Here is a 22237-nt window from a genome sequence, read left to right on the forward strand (position 1 = left end):
AAACACAATGAATTTCCAGCACATAGCTTTTATTTTCACGTGCAGTTTCGTGTAGTAGAGTTAGAGTTTTTTTTTTCAAGAACAGTTACTATTTGCTGTGTTCTTGGTTTTATTTGGCCTATTAGCATGCTGTGCCTTTGCACTAGTCTTGAAACAATAATAAGAACTTTGTAGGCTGTTCAAAAGTTAACAAAATAAAAAAAGTTTTTAGAGAAAAATCACCAACATCTTTTTAAAGACAAAAGTTTTAAAAAATTATCCAAAACTCCAAAAAAAAAAAAAAATGTAACGGAAAAAAACAGAACATATTAGGAGGCATTTTTTTCCTACAGAGGTCCAGGCTAAAACTCAAATGTCATCAATTCCTAGAAAGGCTCCTGGTTTTAACTAATTGTACTTTATTCTTGCAATGTTTTATTTCATTGTGTTCTAAGCCCACATTTTTTATATTTTGTCAAATAAAATTGAATATGTGGTAATTTCTCATGCACAGACTTTGAACTAATAACTAAGGAGAAATCTGGACCCAGTAGCGGGACCAGCTAGAAACTACTACTAAACAAAAATATCCTTCTGAAAAAAAATATAGAAAAGAAATTTGAAATGCAGAAAGTGAATTATAGGCTGATCTGTGTGTTGTCAATCAAATCGTATTTAGCTGTTCTATACAAATAAAAGACTATTAGTAATTTTTTCCCAAACAAAGTTTGAGAATTCAAACAGGCTTCTGAAGGACATTCAAGGTGACAGCAATGTTCACGTGACATACAAGCCCAAGTTAGCCCTTCGAGCTAATGCCTGCTCAGTACGCTAACAAGGGATCAGACATGTGCAATAATAATTTTTGCCACTACACTATATATAAAACAAAAGCGAGAGACAGTATTGTACTGAGTTGCTGTGAGCTGTGAATTCAATTTTAGACATAGGCCAAAAGATAACTTGATCTCTGAGCCTGACTAGGCAAAACCTCTCTTCCTCCAGTCACCCTGACTCTGGCTCTGCAGCGGTATCAGAGAGCAACGGAAAAGCGAAGAGGGTTCCATCAGCGGCTCCATCTCAGAACCAAATCGCCCCCGGAGGTACACTTCAAGACTGCTCTACTTGATGAATCTCGGTCAACTAAGGTTTCTTTGACTGATGATTCTAATCTTTTGAGGGGGCAACCATGAAAAAAACATTTTGGTTCATATTTGATCAGCACTGCCTAGTTGAACTGTTTGACCACACTTTACGGGCAGTGAACGATAAGACTGACAACTGCATTAGACACACCTCTGCTCTGATTGGTTGTTAAAACAGAATATTACATGTTGAATGCCATAGTAAAAGTACAGTACAATAAAGTGAAGTATGTATATAAAATAATAATCTGAAAAGGCAGAAGCTTGCTTTGTTGTGTGCAGTTCCATCTTCTTGGTCTTGATTTTAATGTTTAAACAACCGAACAGCAACTGGAGATGAAAAGGGGTCTGGTGGGAGCCATTTTAAAAGGAATGAAGAGCAAGAATAAAGTTGCAGAGAGGAATGAAAGGTTCAGTGGCAGGGCATCAAAAAAATGTAGATCTTTCTTTCACATGTTTAGAGGTGGTGTATCCGACTCTCTCTTATGTGTTAGGTAAAGAGATAAGAAAAACTACGCAGTGAAGTGTTTGTTTCCCAGTGTGCACATGGAGAAACTAATCATTTCAAATTTTGCAAGATGTACAAAGACACATACAGTATACAGAATGCAGCTGCCTTTGTATACACGCACATTCCCAAACCTGGTGATATTTAGCTATTCTAAATCGAAAAAGACGGAACCAGAAGGTTTTTAGCAGTGCTTGAATGCTGATTGTACTGTCAAGGTGACTGTCCTTGTATTTTTTAACAGCAGCATCACAAACAAAGCAGGGATTTAATGAGCATTTGTCACACAGTCTTCTGCAAGAAAGCAGAGGAAAAAAGGTGATGATTTCAGCATACAATATTCAAACCTTTTTAAAATCTTTGATTTTATTATTCCTTTTCAACCTATCTAATGCGAAACTGAATACATTTCATCAAATATAGAGGAGAAACATCGTCAAAGGTTGGCTGAGTGTTAGGTATTCAGAAAGCTTCAATTAAAGAGAGTTTAGTCATTCATAAAACATACTGATAACTGTATGAGATTTTGTTGTTTCTAAAAGAACGACTATTGTAAAAGAGAATCTTAAAATAAACTTCATTCAATTTAATGCATTCATTATAATAAAATATTTAGTATCTTGATATTTTTTGGAGTTTTGACTTTTGATCATCTACTCCATATGATTCATAATATTGTCTTTCAACAGCAGTCTAAATTACAATCTCCAGTAATAATTAACAAAGTAGCCATAGCAATAATAAGTAAACCTTACACGACATTAACACTGACTTAAAAGGACTAAACGCCATACTAATTGGATGACAATTACCACAGAGATTTCTTTGCTGCTTTTATATCATAAAGTAATGCATGTTGAAGTGTCTTGATATGACACAAAACCTAAATTTTTGGAGAAAAGGTCAGTCAGTTATACCAGGAAAAACTTTACAGCTCTGTGTACTCATCACTTACGCATCTCACTATAAGTGACCATTCACTGAGTTACTGTTGCTACATCTGTCGGTGATCTACAAAATGACAATTTGTATAACAATTAGTTGTGCAGCAAAACAGCAAACATATGGATTTTTTGAGTGATTGGGGACCATGTTTAAAAGAAAATCAAAAATAGGCATGTTTTCCGTGGTTAATTTTGCTTTCGATAGGCAAACGCCCATTAACTGGTAACTGAACTTGTAATATATATATATTTAAAAAAAATACATGAGAGAGACCTTTCCTAGCCCCCCCAAGGTCGCCCCGGTGAGTAAGCAGCTCCAGCTGCAAAACCCGTTTAGCATTGTTGACTATTTTAGCATCACTAGCTGTGCTGACAATGCTAATGGTGCTAGCCAGCATTGATAACAATAAAAATAACAACAACAACAGTGCTAAAGGGGTTTTCAATATTTAGCTGCTTGCTCAACAGGTCGACCTGGAGGGAGACTGTAGGGTGTGCACAGTGTTTCCATAGCAACACTGTTGGGTCAGGACAGCGTTACTAGCGGTAACTACTGAATGAGCAGCTCCGCTATCAGAGTCCGCTGGTAGAGCTGAACAATAAACTGAACAACAGCAAAATAAACTGATAGACCAACGCGTCAAAAATATGTGCAGCGGTAAACCGTTTAGATCCCCAATCAAAACATCTGTTAACTAAATCTCAAACAACTTGTGCAATGTAATCCAAGTCTTAAATATTAATTCGCTGCTCAGTACTTCCAAAACACATGCGTGAACATGTGCTCCTCATCTGTCCTTACCCAAGCACTCATGACAAAGTGGATCAGGAATTAAACGAGTTAGCGTTGTAGCCCTCCCGCTTCCCTCCTTTTGAAGTCAAGGTTGTTTTTGAACGGGTTTTTAGTTTGTCTTAGTTAGTTTGTCACAAGACTTTCACATTTTGTTCTACAACATAAAATACATCAGTAAATACACCACACAGGAGTTTGAAACTTTTATGTTTCTTAAAAAAGGCAGTTGCTAAAAGTGACTAAAAGAGACTACATGACATCATCATGCTGAAGATGGTTTTACAGCCTCGTTGTGTTAAGAGATGTCAAGTCATGCAACCGTAGTGCAATTTGTTTTTTTTTTTTGTTTTTTTTTAATTTTTACATCTGGCAATTACATTTAGGCTTCAAAAATCCTAAAAACAGTGTTCATTTGTGAAGATTATCTTGCTGAACAAAACGTTGAGTATCATAAACGTTTGTTTGCTGCATGGGCTTTTTGACGAGGGAACCAGGGCAATGCCAGCTTTTGCACTGGCATCAGAAAAACATCATTGCTGGAGCACTCCATGATCTGCTTTCAAATCTTGCCTGAAGAAAAATCTTATATATAATTGTATATAATCCGTATATAATCCTCTCTTTTCCCTAAACCTGTGCAGTAGCTCGTTTCCAGTATATTATCAAAAAAAAAAAAAAAAACAGGAACATATCACAAAAAATAAAAAATTCTGTGAGGTATGCTGTATCTTTTTCCAGTAGGTGCATAAAGATCATACAGATAAAGTGTCTTTTCATCATCACATAAGATCCTGAATGATGATCGATGAAGTAAACAAATACTTTGGTTTTAAAACTGGACAAACATCGAACACACACTAACAAGTCAAGAGGTCATTAGTGGATATGAAACTGACCTTGTAGTGACTGAATAACTATTGGTGAGAATCTAAACAAGAATCTGAAAATACCAAGATTGCACTGAAAAAAAAATCCATCTATTCCATTCAAACCATCTGACATCAGTTCTGAAAAAGGCTTTTGACTGCATTATATTAAACTAAATTGCTAACTCCTCCAATTCTCTGGGATATGTCTTGTCATGAAACTCTCTTGAGGGTTTCAAAATGCATCTCATTTTGCAATATTAAATTGAGAAGTTCTTTGTTAAAGCCATTAACAACTCCATTTCTACTTCCTTGAGCTGACACACTTAGTCTCAGTTTCGTCTGTGAATTGGTAGAAGAGTCCGTGAGTAGAGAGCACCATCACAGCGGGGGCATTGAGCGAATCTTGAAGGGAGTAACTTTAAATGGACTTCAGTGCATGCAGCTATTACAAGGGACTTATTCTTGCTGTAAAAACTGTTTCTAAAGGCAATAAATCCGTAAAATGTGTAGAATTCTTTTGGAATAAACCCATTTGTTAAACAGACTGTAGTTTAGATATATAAAGATTTACACATTTTACGGATTTATTGCCTTTAGAAACAGTTTTTACAGCAAGAATAAAAAGTACACCATACATTTCTCATACTGTAAAGACCATGATCTATTAGATTTGACAAAGAGAGTTTTTGTAACAAGATTAAAACCCCCTGGATAATTTTAATATTGGCCGTCTAATCTGTATGAACACCAAGGCTATAATGCAGCATGACTGCACCTTGTAAGACTAAGAACTAGAGTTCTCAGAACTGGGATTAAGAAGTATTGATATACAGCTCATGTTTTCCCACAAAACCCACGGAGGTAATCAAAGAGAATAAATGAAACACGGATAAAGTTGACGTGATCTGGGGTGTCAATTTCAGTAAGTGTGTGGTTGCATGTTCAGCATGTTTAGATTAGCTGCAATGAACCCACTGATGACTGTTTTTGTAGATTTGCAATTCCCATTTCCTGTCAGTGCCTGTGTGCATGTCCAAGGGTGGTCATACAGTGTACAAACACTGAGTTGTAGGGTGCAACTGCTTTTTTCAGTGTTTTTGCCAGTTTAAATGCTCGGATCCATTTGTTTTCAAAGAGGAAGAGACCTCTGCAGATAATTCAGCTCCCAGTAAAAACCTCCTGAACATGAACACACTGTTCCTTTAAGCTGGGCAGACACTGTATGTTTCTTTTAATCACTCACACAGTACACCCCCTACGACTACTATGTACACAGTGTACAGATCAATCGCCCGGTCAAAGTAAGGGTGCTTACACAAAGTTTTATTCAAACGTGATAGCTGCCTCCACAAAAGATAAAGGCAACTTCACTTTGAACAAAAAGAAGAAAAGGCAAATGTGGACCACATGTGGCTGGAAAGATGCACACAATACAGCCTGTTTTAGCAGCAACATTCAGTTATATTTTCCTCGCAGCATAATAAAGGCAATGGTTAACCACAACATGTAAAATGCCTTTCCAATAATATCAAATGATCTCAGTACAGCTTGTAATGAACATTCTGAAATAAGGCGAGGAAAAGATGACCTTGGAACAGCTCATACTGCAAGCTGACCATAATTTCTCAAATGCTAGATGTCCAAATTGATGTTAAAATCAGGCTCCATCCGTGCAGTCTGTGCCAAGCTTGAAAGACTGACTTGAGGATAAAAGATGGCAGCAAAAATGCTTACGATTGGTGATGGTACGGATGACAGTAACATTTAGAGCCTCTGATTCTCTTAGCAGTTGTTATTGGGAAAAGGCTACAAGACAGAGGAGTAGAATATCTTGCAGTGCAGCAGAGCTTGTGCATGTACTATCTCTTAGGGGCTCTTATGATTCCTCATTCCCTTTCTCTCTTTAAGATCCTGGTGCCGGGTCCTTTGGCCTCACATTAAAGGAGGTCTCACATTTGCTTATGCAGGATGGAGGCTGAAGCAGAGGAGTTTTGTGTGCAGGCACGAACCAGAACTAAGCCTTGAGAAAGACCTTCATAGGCACAAATATTCATAACAAGCATCTGTGTGCCTGTGATGGAGGGCCCATTGTGTTAACACTGTAGGTGCAAAGGTTGTGTAATTGTGTATGCACCCATAGACATACTGAACATGTTGTCTTCACACATACAATTGAAGCATATGTTATATGCATTGCCACACTCTATGGGAACTGTATCAGCAAATGCAAGGTTACAGGATGTCAGGAACCTACTGTCTTACTGTGAGCAGATCTATAGCTCTCTCAGATTCACAAAGTCTGATGTTGCAAGTAATGCACAACTTGGAAAGGGCAGTATAAATGCCTATCCGTATCTATTTTGGGGCATATTTCAGTAACATGGACAGAGAATGGAAATCTAATTATCATTAGTTAAATTGTTCTTCACAGAAAATCAAGAAATGCATTAAATTACATGCTAATTTCTAGTGCATAATTAAGTCATGTTCCAAACAGGACAAAAAGGCAAATTTGGCACAGAAAATGCATTGCTGTTTAAAAGTACTATGGTGCAACCATGCAGCCTGACTTTAGTCTTCGGTAAGGATCCATTCATTACTGTAAAAAAACACACCTACAAATACTGACAACATTCGTACAGGCTGATGGGAACTTATCTGAAGCAGCTGGGCAAAATGTTTTTAACACACTGTTTAAAGCAAACAAGCTTACTTCCTGACACTGATGTTCACTGACAGCATATTATGGCTCATCAATTGATATTTGCTTTGGTTTTATTTTACTTAAATGCAAAGAAGCTTGCCTCTGATTATTCTTACAAGTGATGGTGATTAGTCTAGCTACGTAAAACAAGCATCACACATTACGCATTCCAAAATCAGGTGCGACGAGTATTAGCTGCAAGCTTGTGCGGCAGTGTAGGAGTGTCCTTTAAATGGCTCATTTGTGGGGTAGCTGAAGGGTTGAGATCAGCTTTTGAAAGCCAATCTCCCCATCTCAGTGACTCAGTAACTTTTCCCAGTAAGTTTCTGTTGGCTTAAAAGATCTGCAGAGTTTAAAAAAAAAATCAATGTTGTAGTATCTTTTCTGCCACAAAAGACACCCTTGTGCACACAAACAAACAAGGTGTTTTCCTTTGTAGAATAGTACAAACAAGCTGCTAATGCATACGTTATTTCTTTACTCATTGTAATACTAACTGTTAGCAGGGGAGTCTGTTACTTGTTTCGGTGGACGGTAGCCATCTTTCTGGTCTGATCACTGGTTAACTGATTCACTGCAGGGTGATGTCAGGTAGCGTTTCTCCAGAAGTTGAATCTGTTTCAACGTTTCACCTCAGGCCACTGCAGGTTTTTTTCTCTGCCTCAACACTGCAGCCTAGACGCAGTCAAATGAATGGGAGGAGTGGCTTTTTCCGCTGCAATGCTGGCTTTGATGCATATTTAACATGATCACAAACACACACAAAAAAAACAAATGTAAATACTCAAAACATGCTAAAGTAATAAGTGATTATTATCTAACAAGGTAAGACTGCTTTAGCTTAAATGATCAATTTTAAGGCAATACAAACAAACTTTGCTTCTCATTTCTGTTTTTTAACCTAATTCCAAGGTAAAAAAAAAAAAAAAAAAAAGCATGCCTTGACTGCCTATGACACACAAATATAATCACTGGAGGCCACAAAGATTTCCAAAGAGCTCAATCGATGACACGATCGATGATCTGATGAAACAGACTGAAGGGAAAAACCTTTCAGTCTGTTTCATCAGATCATCACCTCTTCATCCAATTTGTTGCTCCCCCTCACTCTCTAAATTCTCCATTCTCTGTTTTTTGGACATGATCTTAACCTTTTTCCCCTTTTTAGACACAAGAGGGGAAACTGCAGATAAGTCACTGATGGTCGCCATCAGTCACCTCTGGGGACGTATATTTGACTGGCCTGAGGGATCTTCTCTACCCTGCTGCACAGTTAACCACAGCCAGACTGGTGATTGAAATGGGACTGGGTGCCCAGCCATGCATCACAGGACTGGCTCTCTTACAGGGATATGACACTTCAACTGACCCTCTAAGGTCAGAGCTATTATGATGCTGGGTGGGGGTGGCAGGAAAGGGAAATAAAAAGGGCGACAGAGGGAATGGACGAGGGAGTCCCTTAGAGAGACATTTTCAGTTTGAGGAAGGAAGCCTGAGCGAGAGGGAAGATAATGGGGGAGTGACATGGACGGAGGAAAGATGAGTTTGGTCTATTAAAGTGAGAGATTCAAATAATGGATTGAGTGTAAGACAGAGTGCCTTAAAGAACATTATATTTGTAGATTTTTGGTAATTTACTTGTGAATCACCTGCCTTGGCATAGGTGAGAATTAATTCAACAATGACGTGACTTGCAATTTCAGTCAAGCGAATCAACTACCAAAGTATACTGAGACTGATTCCTAAATTACCATAACAATCAAGCAATTGGAGTAATAATGTTTGCCGATCCTTGGAGGCTTCAATTACTATGCTGTATTTATTTTGTGTGATTGGAGTATGCTGAGCTCTTTCAAGATGAATTTGCTGGAAATGAGTTTTAATGCAGTGGGCCTCTGAGACCTCACAATGAATCTAAATTCCATTTAATCGTGAGGGGAGCCCTGGGAGTTACCACAGGAGACAGGAATATATGCTCATCTCCAAAAGACGCTTATTCATCATGATAATTATTTCAACGCTTCAATTAATTTGACAACATTATTCGCATGTGCCACCATTTGCACACCTGTTTGCCGGTGGGTCTTGGGAAAGCTGAGGGAAAATAGGAGCTGTCGTGTTGTGATAAATAGTCCTTCACCTGCTGCAGAGCATCGCTGATCACTCATGTAAATTTATAAGATATTGACAAGCATATGATGTACTTTAATATAATGCCTGTAATTTGTCGTTTCATTTGGGAATGGAGCCTCAAGAAGGAAAGGAGCCGTGTATAATTCAAAGTGCATTTGTCAAGCTGACATTCACAGCAAGTTTGCATCTGTTACTTCTGATATTTATGCAAAAGATAAAGGGAAAAGCTTTTTTTGTTTGAATACTGACAATATATTTTTAAACCTTCTGTCTTGTAACACTCCAGCTCAAATACTGCTGAAGAGTGTTAAAAAATTCACTTTGAAATAAAAAAAAAATCTTTTCAAAGCTCCGCTGTGCCACTACTGTAAAGAACCAAGACCATTACTTGAAAAAGAACGAAAGACTTCTGCATAAGTCTTTGTAGGAATAAAGAGTCCACTTTGGCTTTAACTGTGGTTAATCACTGCACAGAATTGACCTGATATTCAGCATTTCATGTCCATCAGTTACACAGACACTTTGATAAAAGAACGGAAAACTTGAAAGAAAGGACAAGTGTGCAACATATTTAAAATTACAATACAATATGCATTAGTGTATTAATGTGCATAAGTGTATATTCATTGTCAACACACTTGTATGAGACACTATTGAGGTTAATTTGATTCATACATTGTTCCCCCTCCCCAGCTCTCACATTATTAATGTTCCATACTGGAGTACACTTCCATCATCAACCTGGTATTTTGTTCCGGCTATTAAGTGAAAATGTAAAAAATGTAAAAAAGAACTCCAACTACTTGATCCTAAGCCTGTAAAATTGAGTCAACCTTCGCATTAAGCCTGCTATTGTTTATATTTTGGAGATAATGTCTAGAACAACCCTTTCTTTCCGCCTGCTACTCACTAGGGTTGGGTAATGTTTACATTTGAACTGACACTGGTACCTGTAATTCAGTAATAGTACACAACAGTTCCTTTTTCCTTTTTGACCTTATTTTCTCTGTAATAATAAAAATATAATTTCTGAACAAACTGCAGGGCTGAAGTAGCAATTCTGCTTATCTGCTTTTTTTCTAATGACGCATACAGGTAATCTTTTGTCTCTGTCTGTCTGCTTGTGTGTGTGTGTGTGTGTGTGTTTGTGTGTGTGTTTGTGTCTGCTCGTCTAACAGTGACACTAGGCCATTACTAAAATAATACAGAAAACACAATACGACCAGATTCCAATAATCAATACAATAGACCAGTGTGGCCCTAGAGCTTCATGGCCAGCTCTCCAGCTTCTGAGCGCTGTCTGAAGGTACAGCTCCAAGCTTTGGAGCACGTCATGGTACTTTCACCTCCTGTCTAAACCTAATGTTTTCACCCAGATGTGCTTTCAGGTGAAGTGGACTCTGTGGTCAAGTGCACTCGGATCTGTGCCCGGGTTCTTCATGTAAAAGTCGCTTTAACATCTTTCACTTTTCCAGTACATCTGAATGTTATTTAGAGTTCAAATTTTGAGGGAGACGGAGAGGATTTTGCCTCTCCAAAATCAGACCTTTGTTTCCCTGAAAGCAGTCTAAGAGCAGGTTCTTAAAGTGAAATGGTGCTTGGTCATAACAAGACAAATAATTAACTGTTAGTTTCATTTCTTCCAATCAAAAGTCTGATGTCAGAAATATAAATGAAATAACTTTCCCACAAACTGTCTCCACTAAGGCACAAGAGTCGGCATTTTAAATTGGTTGGTATTCAAAGTGGCAGAATGTGCACATTTAAATTTCACCGGTGAGTTTGTTTGTTTATATCTTACATTTGGGGAAGAGGAGATTTTTAACATCAGATTTTTATGACACAGTGTCAAAACACACACCAACACACACAAATCCCTTCATTATTTTTGGTTTGAAAAATGAGCCCTAAGCTACAATAGTGAAATCCAGCAAGTGATGAGCCTGACCACAGTATTCTACTATATCTGTGCAGAAGTGAGGAGAAATGTTTTCCCAGCCTGTGCTACTAGTCTCAGCATGCAAAATTTACTTTTTTATCCATCAACCAAATGGCTAGTGAATATTCAAAGTCTACAAGGCACATAATAGATTACCATTGTTTTTTTGACTGATGAGTGAAGCAAATCCAGTCACTTGCATATCTTAACAGCATATGGTTCGTGGATGGTGCATATTTTTTACACTATGCTAGGAGACTTTCTATAAATTGCAATTAACTAACAGCTGCAAACTAATGTGTAATATTACTTCCATCTGGTCAGAGATGCAGGACTCTGAAATGGAGAAGAGTTCGCTTAAGTAGGAGTTTTGTACCCTTGGCAGCCATGGACAATCTGCCTTGATGTCAATTTTCACACTCAAGATCAGTTCTTTATTCTTATCATATGCACAACAATTACAATTACAATTACATAAAGCAGCTGTTGGCAATGAAGATCTTAGGCCCACAACTGAATATACATATCTATGTATCTATCTATCTATCTATCTATCGATACATCAGTTGATATAAATTTGGTCCACTGTTGCTGTGTGTGTATCTTTTTCTGTGTCATGTCTTTGAAAACAAACATTCCTCTGACGCAATAAATATAAATCTCTTAATAACTGGTCATACTGTGGAACTTTAATCAATCACTTTAAATTCATCTGGCTAATTTAAGGTATGTCACTGGCTGCAGCGAAGACCAGAATAAGTGCACGTGTTTATGAATTTGTCTTTTATTTTTTTATTGTTTTTTGTCATGCTATCTTAACTTTCTTGCCTCCTCTCTCCTTGACCTGGAAATCATTCTCCTACCACTTTTAAGGAGGATCATCCAGTCCATTTAATGCACCTTGAGGAGACAAGAAGCAAGGAGAGAGGAGCATTCTGGGGCGGCTCAGAGTGAGGAAACACAGGTGTATCCTAAGTTGGAGCCTTTTATCAAGTGGCGGGATATATTAATGCTGCACCTCTATATGTAGTGCAGTAACTGACCCGAGGTTCAGACATACATTCAGAATTGATTGTCCATGGATGAGGTTCTTTTCATAGTACAGCCTCCGTCAGTAATGTGTAGGCTGGGAGGTGAGCTTACCGTCCTTCTATCACCGACACTAGGTGAAAGTGAAACTAAAGATACTGCTGGGTCTGGAGTGAATGTCTGTTGAATATCCAACTTAAAACTAACTTCACTTTGATGAGGCGGCTGCAGCAGGCTTGACAGCAGTGTTTTCGACTGGACTAGAATTTGGAATAAGACATTGGAGCATGCACAGTCGGTGTACTTGCTATGCCTACAGTCCTTGTGTTCCCAAAAAATAGGCTCTTGCATACATTAACATTGGACCCTTGCAGACATGGGTGGATGACTACATTTATGTCACATGGAACAAAAGCGAACCCTTATGGACATGCGGGCGCAGATACTATGAAATGGCCTTTACTGTAGCCTAAGACTGATGCTATGGAACCAAAGATTTCTCATATGGCAGCTTCGGCTCCATCCACGCGGCTCTTTCTCACATCCTGCTGGGAGGAGGGAGGAGGGAAGCAAGGACACACTTCAGCATAATGAAAAACACCCTTTGCCTCCTTAAATGTCACATAAGGAGGCAAGACACACACTTTCAAACCCTACACCCTCAATTTTTTTTACAGCATTTCTATTAAATACTTTAAATCTAGAGCCCAGGTTGAAATGACGCTTTATTAAGTTTGCTATTTTCACAGGCTGAGTGATGCTCCCTGTGACGAGTAACTGGATCTTTATGCTTAAAAATCACTGGGATCCCCCTTTTATCATTGGCAACAAGAGCAGCCTTTTTCTCCTAAATGACATGTTTGTCTTCAATGATGCAATTAAATGTTAATTAGCTCCAAAGTTACTTGTGAAAGTTAGGCACCACTCCTATACACACACACAAACACAAGGACATATGCACACAGTTAATAATCAATAGTTACTCCTTAGGCTCATTTCCCTGTTGGTACAGAGTTTTAAAAGGCACCACAAAAAGAAAACACTGTACATTTCACCTTTCTTCATATTACTGCACTGGCTTCCAGTACACGCTGCAGTTTAAGTTCTTTTGCTAAATTACTGGACAGCCGTCCTACACAATGTGCGATCAACATGCTCAAAGGCTGCAGATCATCTGCACTTCTTGAGTCATCTGATATACTGAGGGTCGATGAAAGTGAAGCTGCCCTTGGTTTTGTTCTTTTAGTTGCTCAAATAACCTTCCTGAAGACTTAAGATTTTTCTCTTCCAAAAGCAGCCTCAAAATATATATAAAAATATTATTATTTTTCTGTTGTCTTTAAATAATTACTACTGTCTCTTAGAGTCTGTATAGTTTTTGTGGGCTGCCAGATTCAGGTTTGTATTCTTTCCTGTCTGCTTGTGAATGATCCTTTATGTTTTCTTTTCTCTATAATTTTCATTACCTCTTCTATAATTAATGTGTTTCAGTGGTTAAACTTACCGTATTTCATGAAATTAAATATATGTTCCCTGTGTTAATCCTGGTTTACTGTATTAAATGATCATTTATCTTGTGTCATATGCCAAACATAGGTTAAAAAATCAGTATTAGATTGCAAAAGTATGAACTTTTCCACATCCCCTAGTTGGTACTCCTGCTGCACAAAACTGTAGAGCTTTTTCTGAAACAGCTACAGTACATATTTGTTATGTTGTAGAACTTTTTAACAGTATCGTTGCATTTTTTTTGTAAATTTTTCTATTCTATTTTTAAGTACCTGAGTGTCACAGCACATTGCCTTATTTTTATTTCCTCTAGTGAAAACCTACATGGCAATAAAACCTTTTTTTTCAGATTTTTACATCAAAATCCCCGACTTTTCTCTTTCTGTAAAACCATTTCAAATGTTTGCTGACACATCCTGCACTCAGGAGTGTTCAGAAAAGTTCATCTAATTGTTTGTGAGTTGTAGCAAGCTAACGAGTACTATGGGGAGAGATAGGAGGAGATATGAGTTTGGATATCAGTGGGAAAAACCTTCATTTTCAAACAATGTGACTAAGGTCTAATTCATCTCCATCTCGTCGTCATCCTCCTGATTTCACGGTGAGGGGGTTGTATGTTGAGCTGATAGCCTGCTCAGCAGCAGACTCCCCTGTTGCTCTGTATCACACTAAACACTTCACCCACCCACTTTTTAGCGGACCAATGAAATGCACAGGATTTAATTCAAATCACTCTCGTAACTGCAGAATGCTCAAAAGTTCAGTTTCAGTTTCAGTTTCACAAGGACTCTAAATTTAGCTCACATCGCTCTAGCCTGACTATTGCTACCGCAGGGCAGCTGGCAAGCTAGCACCTGCTGAGCACACATAGAGGCTCGGGGATTGTGATTGACTGTAGGATGAATGCTTAGTTTCAATTCTTAATAATTACTTTAGCACCATTTCATTTCTCATTCAAAAAAGAATCCATTACACATGTCAAGTATTTATACATGTGACCCCCCCTGCAGAGCTTAAAAGTAATTCAACTTTTCAACATTTCTTTTATCGAGATCAATAAATGATAGAAATAAAATATGCACATATCTTACAAAAAAAAAAAAAAAATCTAGAAATTAAACACTGTCATTGAGGGTTTGACAGATGTACTGTACATTGAGCACACATCAGCACACATTCAACCAGGGCAATTAAAAAGGGACATGGCATTTCTCCGTGCCAGCTGTCAGCTGTAGTTTCTGGCATGACAGATAATTTACATTCAAATTGTTTTTCTATTCAAGTGCAAAACCTCAACCTACAATATAATTTCAGTAGAAATGTGAATAAATTGAACATTTAGAAACCAAAGGAATCATTACAAAGGCTTTAGTGGGGGGTTTTTAAGAATATATTTGTGCGTCTGTATCGACTATGTGTGCACATACACGCCCAGCTGTGTGCACGTTTTCACAATTATGACCCTCCCATTGAGCTCCACACACTCTATATAAATGAACTCTGATTACATGTCTTTATGGCTCACTGTAATTTTGCCCTCTATGTAATGATGTAATGGCAATGGGGCTATCAGGGGTATTCATGAGGTATCAAAGTGGAGTTGCAGTTTAAACACATTGAAAACAGTTTTCATGGACGCACACTAAGCACTGTCCAGGCTTGGAGGTCATCAAGTGACACCAGGGTGGATACATTGGCGGATTCGTTATCTTTCCTGAGATGAAGTAGAAATTGTAGCCACATTCCTGGAATATCTGTATTCAGTCGCTCTTTGTTTATTGTGAACGCAACAGTGGGGAGGCTTTGTTGCATTTGCCTCAAAAGACACAAACAATGGAGCCGAGACAGATACCGTCTTTGAAGCTGTCAGTCTCTTCTGTCAGAGACCATAGGAATAATATTTCTGTTTGGATTTTCACTTTAGGAAACTTGACCTGAGCCACAATGAATTGTCTAGAAATAGAATTCCAGCATCTCAGTCGCATGAAAAATGAATGAGGCCATCTCCACGAAAAGTTCAAAAGGACCCTCTCGACATTTTGTCTAATGTTTTTTCTATGCCTCTTTCTGAGTTGTCCCTTCTAACCACACTCGGGGTGTGTGTTTGTGTCAGAATAAGAAAAGATTAAGGATGTCTGTAGATATGCCACTAATTCTGACTGACTTCTGCATTAGTGTTACTGTCAGCATGTGATTGTGTGTTGGTGTGTGTTTACAGCAGTCACATTTGAATTTATTTTGGCCAAGAGGGCTGATAGGCCATAAAACCTTGCTGTGTTGAGAGATGTTTGACATTTGACAAGTGTGCAACCATGCAAGCTAGTCCATGTGTCCTTTATCTAATATGCTTACAAGGATGTCAGGAAAGTGTGGAAATATTCTCAGAATAACCCTTGTTTGACAGAGTAAACACAGGGACTTACCAAGGCTGAACTCCACCTGAGGCAGCTTGGGTGTTAGAATAACACCTGAGAGACAGAGAGAGAAAGAAAGATAGTTGGAGTTGAGCCAAAAGTAGAAAGAGTGGGAGATAAAAGTTAACATTAGAACAATGGAAAAAACAGACATTAAAACACATTGAAAATGAATCAGAACATTGACTATTAAAGATAGACTTCAATGAGGTTTAAAGGGTCTCTATGCAAAATTCAGAGCATATGACTTGTCAGGACACAGTTCTTAATATGGAAGTTGCTGAGCCTATGACTAGCAGCTAACAGTGACTAACTCAGTACAGTTCAATTCAAGAAGGCTTTGTTGGCGTGACCATAATCAAACAGTATTGCCAAAGCACATTTTAACGGCTATTTTTTAACATGGAACAGTACAGAGAAAGAACAACTATCTCAACAACGTTACCTAGCTGAACATACCGACAGATATCAGCAACAATATTTGAATAAAATAAAATAAATAATGATAATAATACAAACAGGCCTATTAAAAAAAATGAATAATAAAACTCCATAAAACAATATATAGCTACATAAACAGTGCTAAACAATGGAAACTGTGCTAAGAGATCTAACGTTGTTGAGCAGGGGGGAACCAGAGGGGCGGGATTGTGCTTCAGCAACGATGCCATCGCAACATCAGCGGTAACTGCTGTATGAGGCAGTGCAGAGAGGACTGTTAGCTAGCCAACGGGATACACAAATGCACTGACATGCACATGTGGCAGGACCATCTTACCACAACAAAGCACAGAGTAGACACACAGAGGTAGCATGACTCAGGATGCCAGTACTTCACTCTATCTTTACATAGCAAATAGTGGTTTGCTGCTATTTTAATGCTCTGAATGTCATATAAAGCTCTTAAACAATGTGGATCTCCCAATAATGATAACTTTAACTTTTTTTCACCCTAACAATTACTTTCATGATTAATCAGTTAATATAATGGTCTACAGAATGTCAGGAAAGTGGAAAATGTCTCAGAGTCAAAGCTGTCATTTTCAAATAATTTGTTTTTTACAGCATGGCCAGTCCGAAATGTTCAAAGACATTAAACAAAAATAACAGAAATTCCTCACATTTAGTAGGCAGTTAACTATAAATGTTTAGCATGTCTTAAAAAGGCAACCACCATGGTTGAAACATGAACCCAACATGGATGTGCCAAAAACTACAGTTTTTCTAACGGCCACTTAAGGCTGGATACAGAACAAAGTCAGTCCCATAAACCCCCATGTTAAAATGCTCACCATAACTATTATTACAGCAGAAATAAACATATTTACAGCCTGGTACAAAACAAGTTTTGGGCCTCGACTGCTAATGTTAACATCCACAACAACTGTACAGGGGTTGAATTCTTTTTATAACTCACCTGTTTAAATGTCATGAAGGCTTACAGTTAGGCATAATTAAGGGCGTGACCACTTTGAGAGACAGGTGGGTGCTGTCCGCTGACAGTCTCTATCAGAGTGAAAATGTTGGTTGGGAAACCTAACCATGGTGTGACCACAAATACAAAGTATCTGCGTAGTTGTAGCTGTTGCTGTTGCTGTTGCTGTGTGTCTTCAATTCATAGAAGTTATTTATATGATTTTGGTCTCCTGAAAAAATCCTGCTCATGATTTGGGAATATTAAGACTTAAAAAGGACCTTCAAATATGTCAGATGTTTAGGGTTTTTTTGGTAAGCACATTTTGTTGTAATAGTTTTAAGCCTGTTTCTTGCTAGCAAAAATTAGCATTGTAAAAGTTAATGAATTCTGTAAATGTACTGTGCAAACCATGCTAGCAGCTAGCCTTTGGGTTAATTCCACCCTCTCACCCAAATACAATCACTTCTGGCTCTAAAAAAAGAAAGAAGAAATTGCTACAGCAGAAATTACAAACTCAAGGCTTCAAAACAAAACTGCAGTCTACAAACCAATGGGTGACAACATGTTGGCTTTGTCCACTATTTTATACAGTCTATGGTTTACCTTCATTTGGATGAAAATTTTCATTACAATTGACTTTTTACCCCATTTTTCAGCACTTAAGAAGTGTCCCTCTATTTCAAATGAAAAGGGATAACCACATAATCCACACGCAGAATATTAAGCAGACAAAGGGGTGGAAATCGGATGCATTTTTAAGCAGTGTGGCACCACTGTGGAGACAAAAACTATGCACAACAACAAATCCTTAGAGATGGTTTTCTAAGACGCCAGAAGCATGACAGGATCCAAAAATGCCACAATGATAAGTCTAACTGTTCAATTTAGATTATGCAAAAACACTGCATTCTTTGAGAGTGTCAGGACAAGAGAATCTAGGTATCCATTGTCCTTGAGGGTTTATGCCACAATGATGAGTAGAGGACTGACTGCTTGTATCATCTGGCGCCAACGCTGTCTCTCATTCATCACTCTCCCAGTCCGACATGCGACCATTCAAACACCAAACAGATGAAACACCTGCACGATGGTGCAACACATAGAGGGGCCCTAAACCACTTAATGCTGCTATCCTCTTCCTGGGGTGCTTGGACACAATTGGCCTCTCTAAGGCTCATCAACCCCACTAATGGGCCATGGATACTCGATGCTTACTGATGTATGGGAGCCACACCACTTTAGGTAATAGTCGTTTTATATAATGAGGATCCTTCGCTAAAAATGATTTACTTGTGTATTATAATTACTTCAGTCATCGTACTTTTTTGGCAGCTTTTATGTCAAGTTGGGTCAGTTTATTTCTAAAGCCTTTCATCACACTTCAAGGTCTTTGCGGAGGACAAGTCTACTTTGATCCAACTAAACAACAATCACACAACAAAATGATGCAATCTTCAAGTAAGAAATCGTGCGAGACAAGACTGCACGTTGGAAAGACACAAAGCTGACTATCCAGCAAAAACACAACAAACCACTGACCCTCTGTAAAGAGAGGGAACACCTGCCAGCAAAACATTATCAGAGCAAATATTTAGGAAACCTGAGGTGGGGCAAATTATCTGTATAATTAGCAGTTGTTCAGCATTCTTTTTTCCTGTGATCTTCCAACGATAAATTGAGTAATGTCACAGTATCAAGAACGTTGGTTTTCTTTAACCGTCAGGGAAAGTTCAAAGACAACGTCAGAGATTTCCATCTTGCGGGAATACATGTGGAGCTTCATGATCACAGCAATGTTATGAATGTTTAGTGTGGAATATTATAAATTAAACATACCGTGGCAAACTCAATAATCTTTCTCCAGATTTACCTACAGCACCTTTAAATTCAAATGTAGAAGTTCAAGACTGTACTTTAATGAGAAAAGACTTTATTTTTTATTTGTTTTAAATATTTGCACCTCTAAAGGTAATTATCGCTCAACAATATAAAGCACATAATGAAGCTGTACTTGAGGAGTTCCTACATGTTATACAATAATGTTGAAAGGGAATGACTAAAAATGTTACTTTAATTATGCTGAAAATTACATATTTAAACTTTTTATCATCACTCTGAAAAACAGGATTTTACTGTTTCAGTTTCAAAAGAATTTATCACAAGTCGTTTGTAAATTAGTTAGACTTGATAAGTTTGGTCTTGTTTAAATGGAGAGACTGAGTGTTAAAATCAAACCACGTCATCAGTAGTTTCTGTTCTTTTTCAGTATCCAAATAATGTTTCAAATTCTGACTACAAAAGTTAATGTCATCATTAAACTAAAAAAAAAAAACAACTAAAACTATACTTTCTGTTCAGAGACTATATTTTTATTGTCTATACCTTTACATATGCAGTTTGGCAAAAGAGCCTTAATAGATGCAACTCTATGTGGAATCTTCTGCAGGAGGATTTAAAGATGCATTTAATTTTTGTCTTTGCCATTTCAGAGCACTATTGCTGTATTTGTCATCATCTAGGTTTATGCCAATGTCAGGCTGTATTCTAGTTGGCCTTTCTAACTGTTTGTAGTTTCCCTTGTTTACTTGTTTTTATGGCTCACCTTTGCTAGCATACATTTTAGATTTTCTTTGCATTAATTAAATTTTGTGTTGTTTTTTTGTGTGTGTATATGTTTTATTTATTTTTGAGTCACATATTTGGATGCTGTATTTTTGTTATATGTTGTCTGATTGTAACTTATTATCCTGCCTGTCTATCCTGACACTCTTAAAAGAGGTTTTTAATCTCAAGGTTTTTCTGGTAAAATAAAGAAAAAAAAAAAAAAACCTAAATGTCAGCATTTTTTTTTCTTCTTTTACATATACTCGTCGGAATATTTTATTTAAATTTATACAAAAACTAACAAAAATGTGGGCATTGCTAATTAAAAGCACACTAAACTGTGGGAATCATTAGCATTAGCATTACTTGGTGCCCTCTGGAGACATATTTGCTTACTGAGACTGAGAAAATACCTAGCAATTAAAAAAAACCCAACCCAAACCCACCCACCCACACACACACACACACACACACCTTCAAGCAACGTGCATTGCATATCAAAATTCAGCGACTTTGTTGCCAAAATTTTGAATAAAATTTTAATTTGGCAGTGTTTATTTTTCTCAAGAGTCATTGAATTTAACCTGGCAGCTGCTTTCAGGATAGGCTTCATCTGAATAAACAGGCTTACGCAAACTTAACGCAATAGCTGTCATGCATACAAGCCGGCAACAGTTAAATTAATCAAGTGCACATATAGTTGAAATACATAGGCTAGTTGACAGACACACATACATGCACACACACAGGGTTACACAAATAGGCCAATTACTCATGTAATTATACTTTCTGGTACTATCTGGTTTTTACATGACTCTCATCATAATCATACATTCCTCAGGGGTCATGTCTCTTCATGTTGTCACCACTAAGGCTTCCTTGTGAGCGCTGATGAAACTTTAATAAGCCTGGATGACATGTTGTGTAGTGGCAACAGAGAGCCCTTTAGCTAGGTGGGCTGAGACAGTGCCAGCTGTTGGGTCTTGTCTCTGGTGCCATCATAAGGGACTGTCACTTGAACATCCCAGTTACTTTGGAGGACTCCATCTGTGCTAGTTACAAACTTATCCAATGTGGTAAAAAGCGGTGGAAAATATCTGTCGTTGCAGAATTAATTGAATACAGATAAGGAGTAAAGTTGAGTCTGGGTCTGATATGGGTTGGGGGTTACTGATCATGAGACATGCATGCATGGCAAAAAAAGCAACAAGATATAATTGATAGTGAAGCAGGGGGAGGACTGGAGTTAAAAGGATGTCTGAATTTCAGAGGACAGCCTGTGAGCGTGTCAAGTATTTATAGAACGATCACGCCAGACACTTTGATGATAAGACAGGCAACACAGGTTATGCTGCATCTTTGAGGACGAATACATGACGTTTAATAGTGCGGCTCTGGAAAGTGTTGTTCACTGCGACTCGATATCTACAGTTATTAGAATCACGGACAAATTATGCGTACACAACCTGAGGACAGAACACCTGTTATGTACACTGTGACACCGCTCTTGTCTTTGAGCACTGAACACACTGCATGTCATTAACCTCTTGGTGAGAATCAGACTGACCAAAAACAAAAACAAAAAAAAATACACACAGTCTAATTACCATAATTAGCCATTACACGGGGAAAGGTCAGCCACCTGTAGTGTCCATCTCAATCACATCTCCTTTACGCTGCATCTCACAGGTGAGCCAGTGACAATGTGTGGATAAGTATGTGGAGAAAAGTGGAACAGGTGTGGTATTTAAAATCGATATCCGCTGGCATTATGAATATGGTAATAAGCTCAGCAAGGTGGCAGGCAGGCAGGCGGCACATGCAGATGTAACTCCCAGAGGGGCCCAAAGCAAATGAGGTGTGCCCGCCCGCTATACTGCAGTTTCATCTGGCTCTAGAAATAACAGCACAGCCCCACTGTACCTCCAATCTATCACCCCCCGTCTGTGGGTGGTATCAGTGGGGAAAAAGCCACGGTGAAGGGAGAGGAGAGGGTAATTTATTAGGATGTGAGCAGACTAGGTGATTCCTCTGGAATGACAAAGTTAATTAATGTACAGGGACTTAAGTTGTCCGTCTTACAGATGATCATTTAACCCTCTTCCCTCCTCATTGCCCTGCTTCCTCACCCACTGCACAGTGACATAACCACTTGCCAGCTAGTAGGGAATGTGGAGGACTGCGCGCACAGATTTCACATGGGATTGCTCCGTTATTCCTGACTCCACAAAAATAATTGTGAAGAAGCTC

The 22237-nt window shown here is 38.2% G+C and overlaps 1 protein-coding gene across 1 annotated transcript in view; it reads right to left on the bottom strand.

The window, feature by feature from the left end:
• inpp4b (inositol polyphosphate-4-phosphatase type II B) overlaps nt 1-22237 on the bottom strand; it is a 162182-nt gene that overhangs the window by 137179 nt on the left and 2766 nt on the right. Inside the window, exon 2 of the mRNA XM_042484477.1 lies at nt 15976-16020. Coding sequence (XP_042340411.1) covers nt 15976-16020 — 45 coding nt within the window. The remainder of the gene's footprint in view (nt 1-15975; nt 16021-22237) is intronic.

The sequence above is a fragment of the Plectropomus leopardus genome, chromosome 4, assembly GCF_008729295.1.
Source record: "Plectropomus leopardus isolate mb chromosome 4, YSFRI_Pleo_2.0, whole genome shotgun sequence".
NCBI lineage: Eukaryota > Metazoa > Chordata > Actinopteri > Perciformes > Serranidae > Plectropomus > Plectropomus leopardus.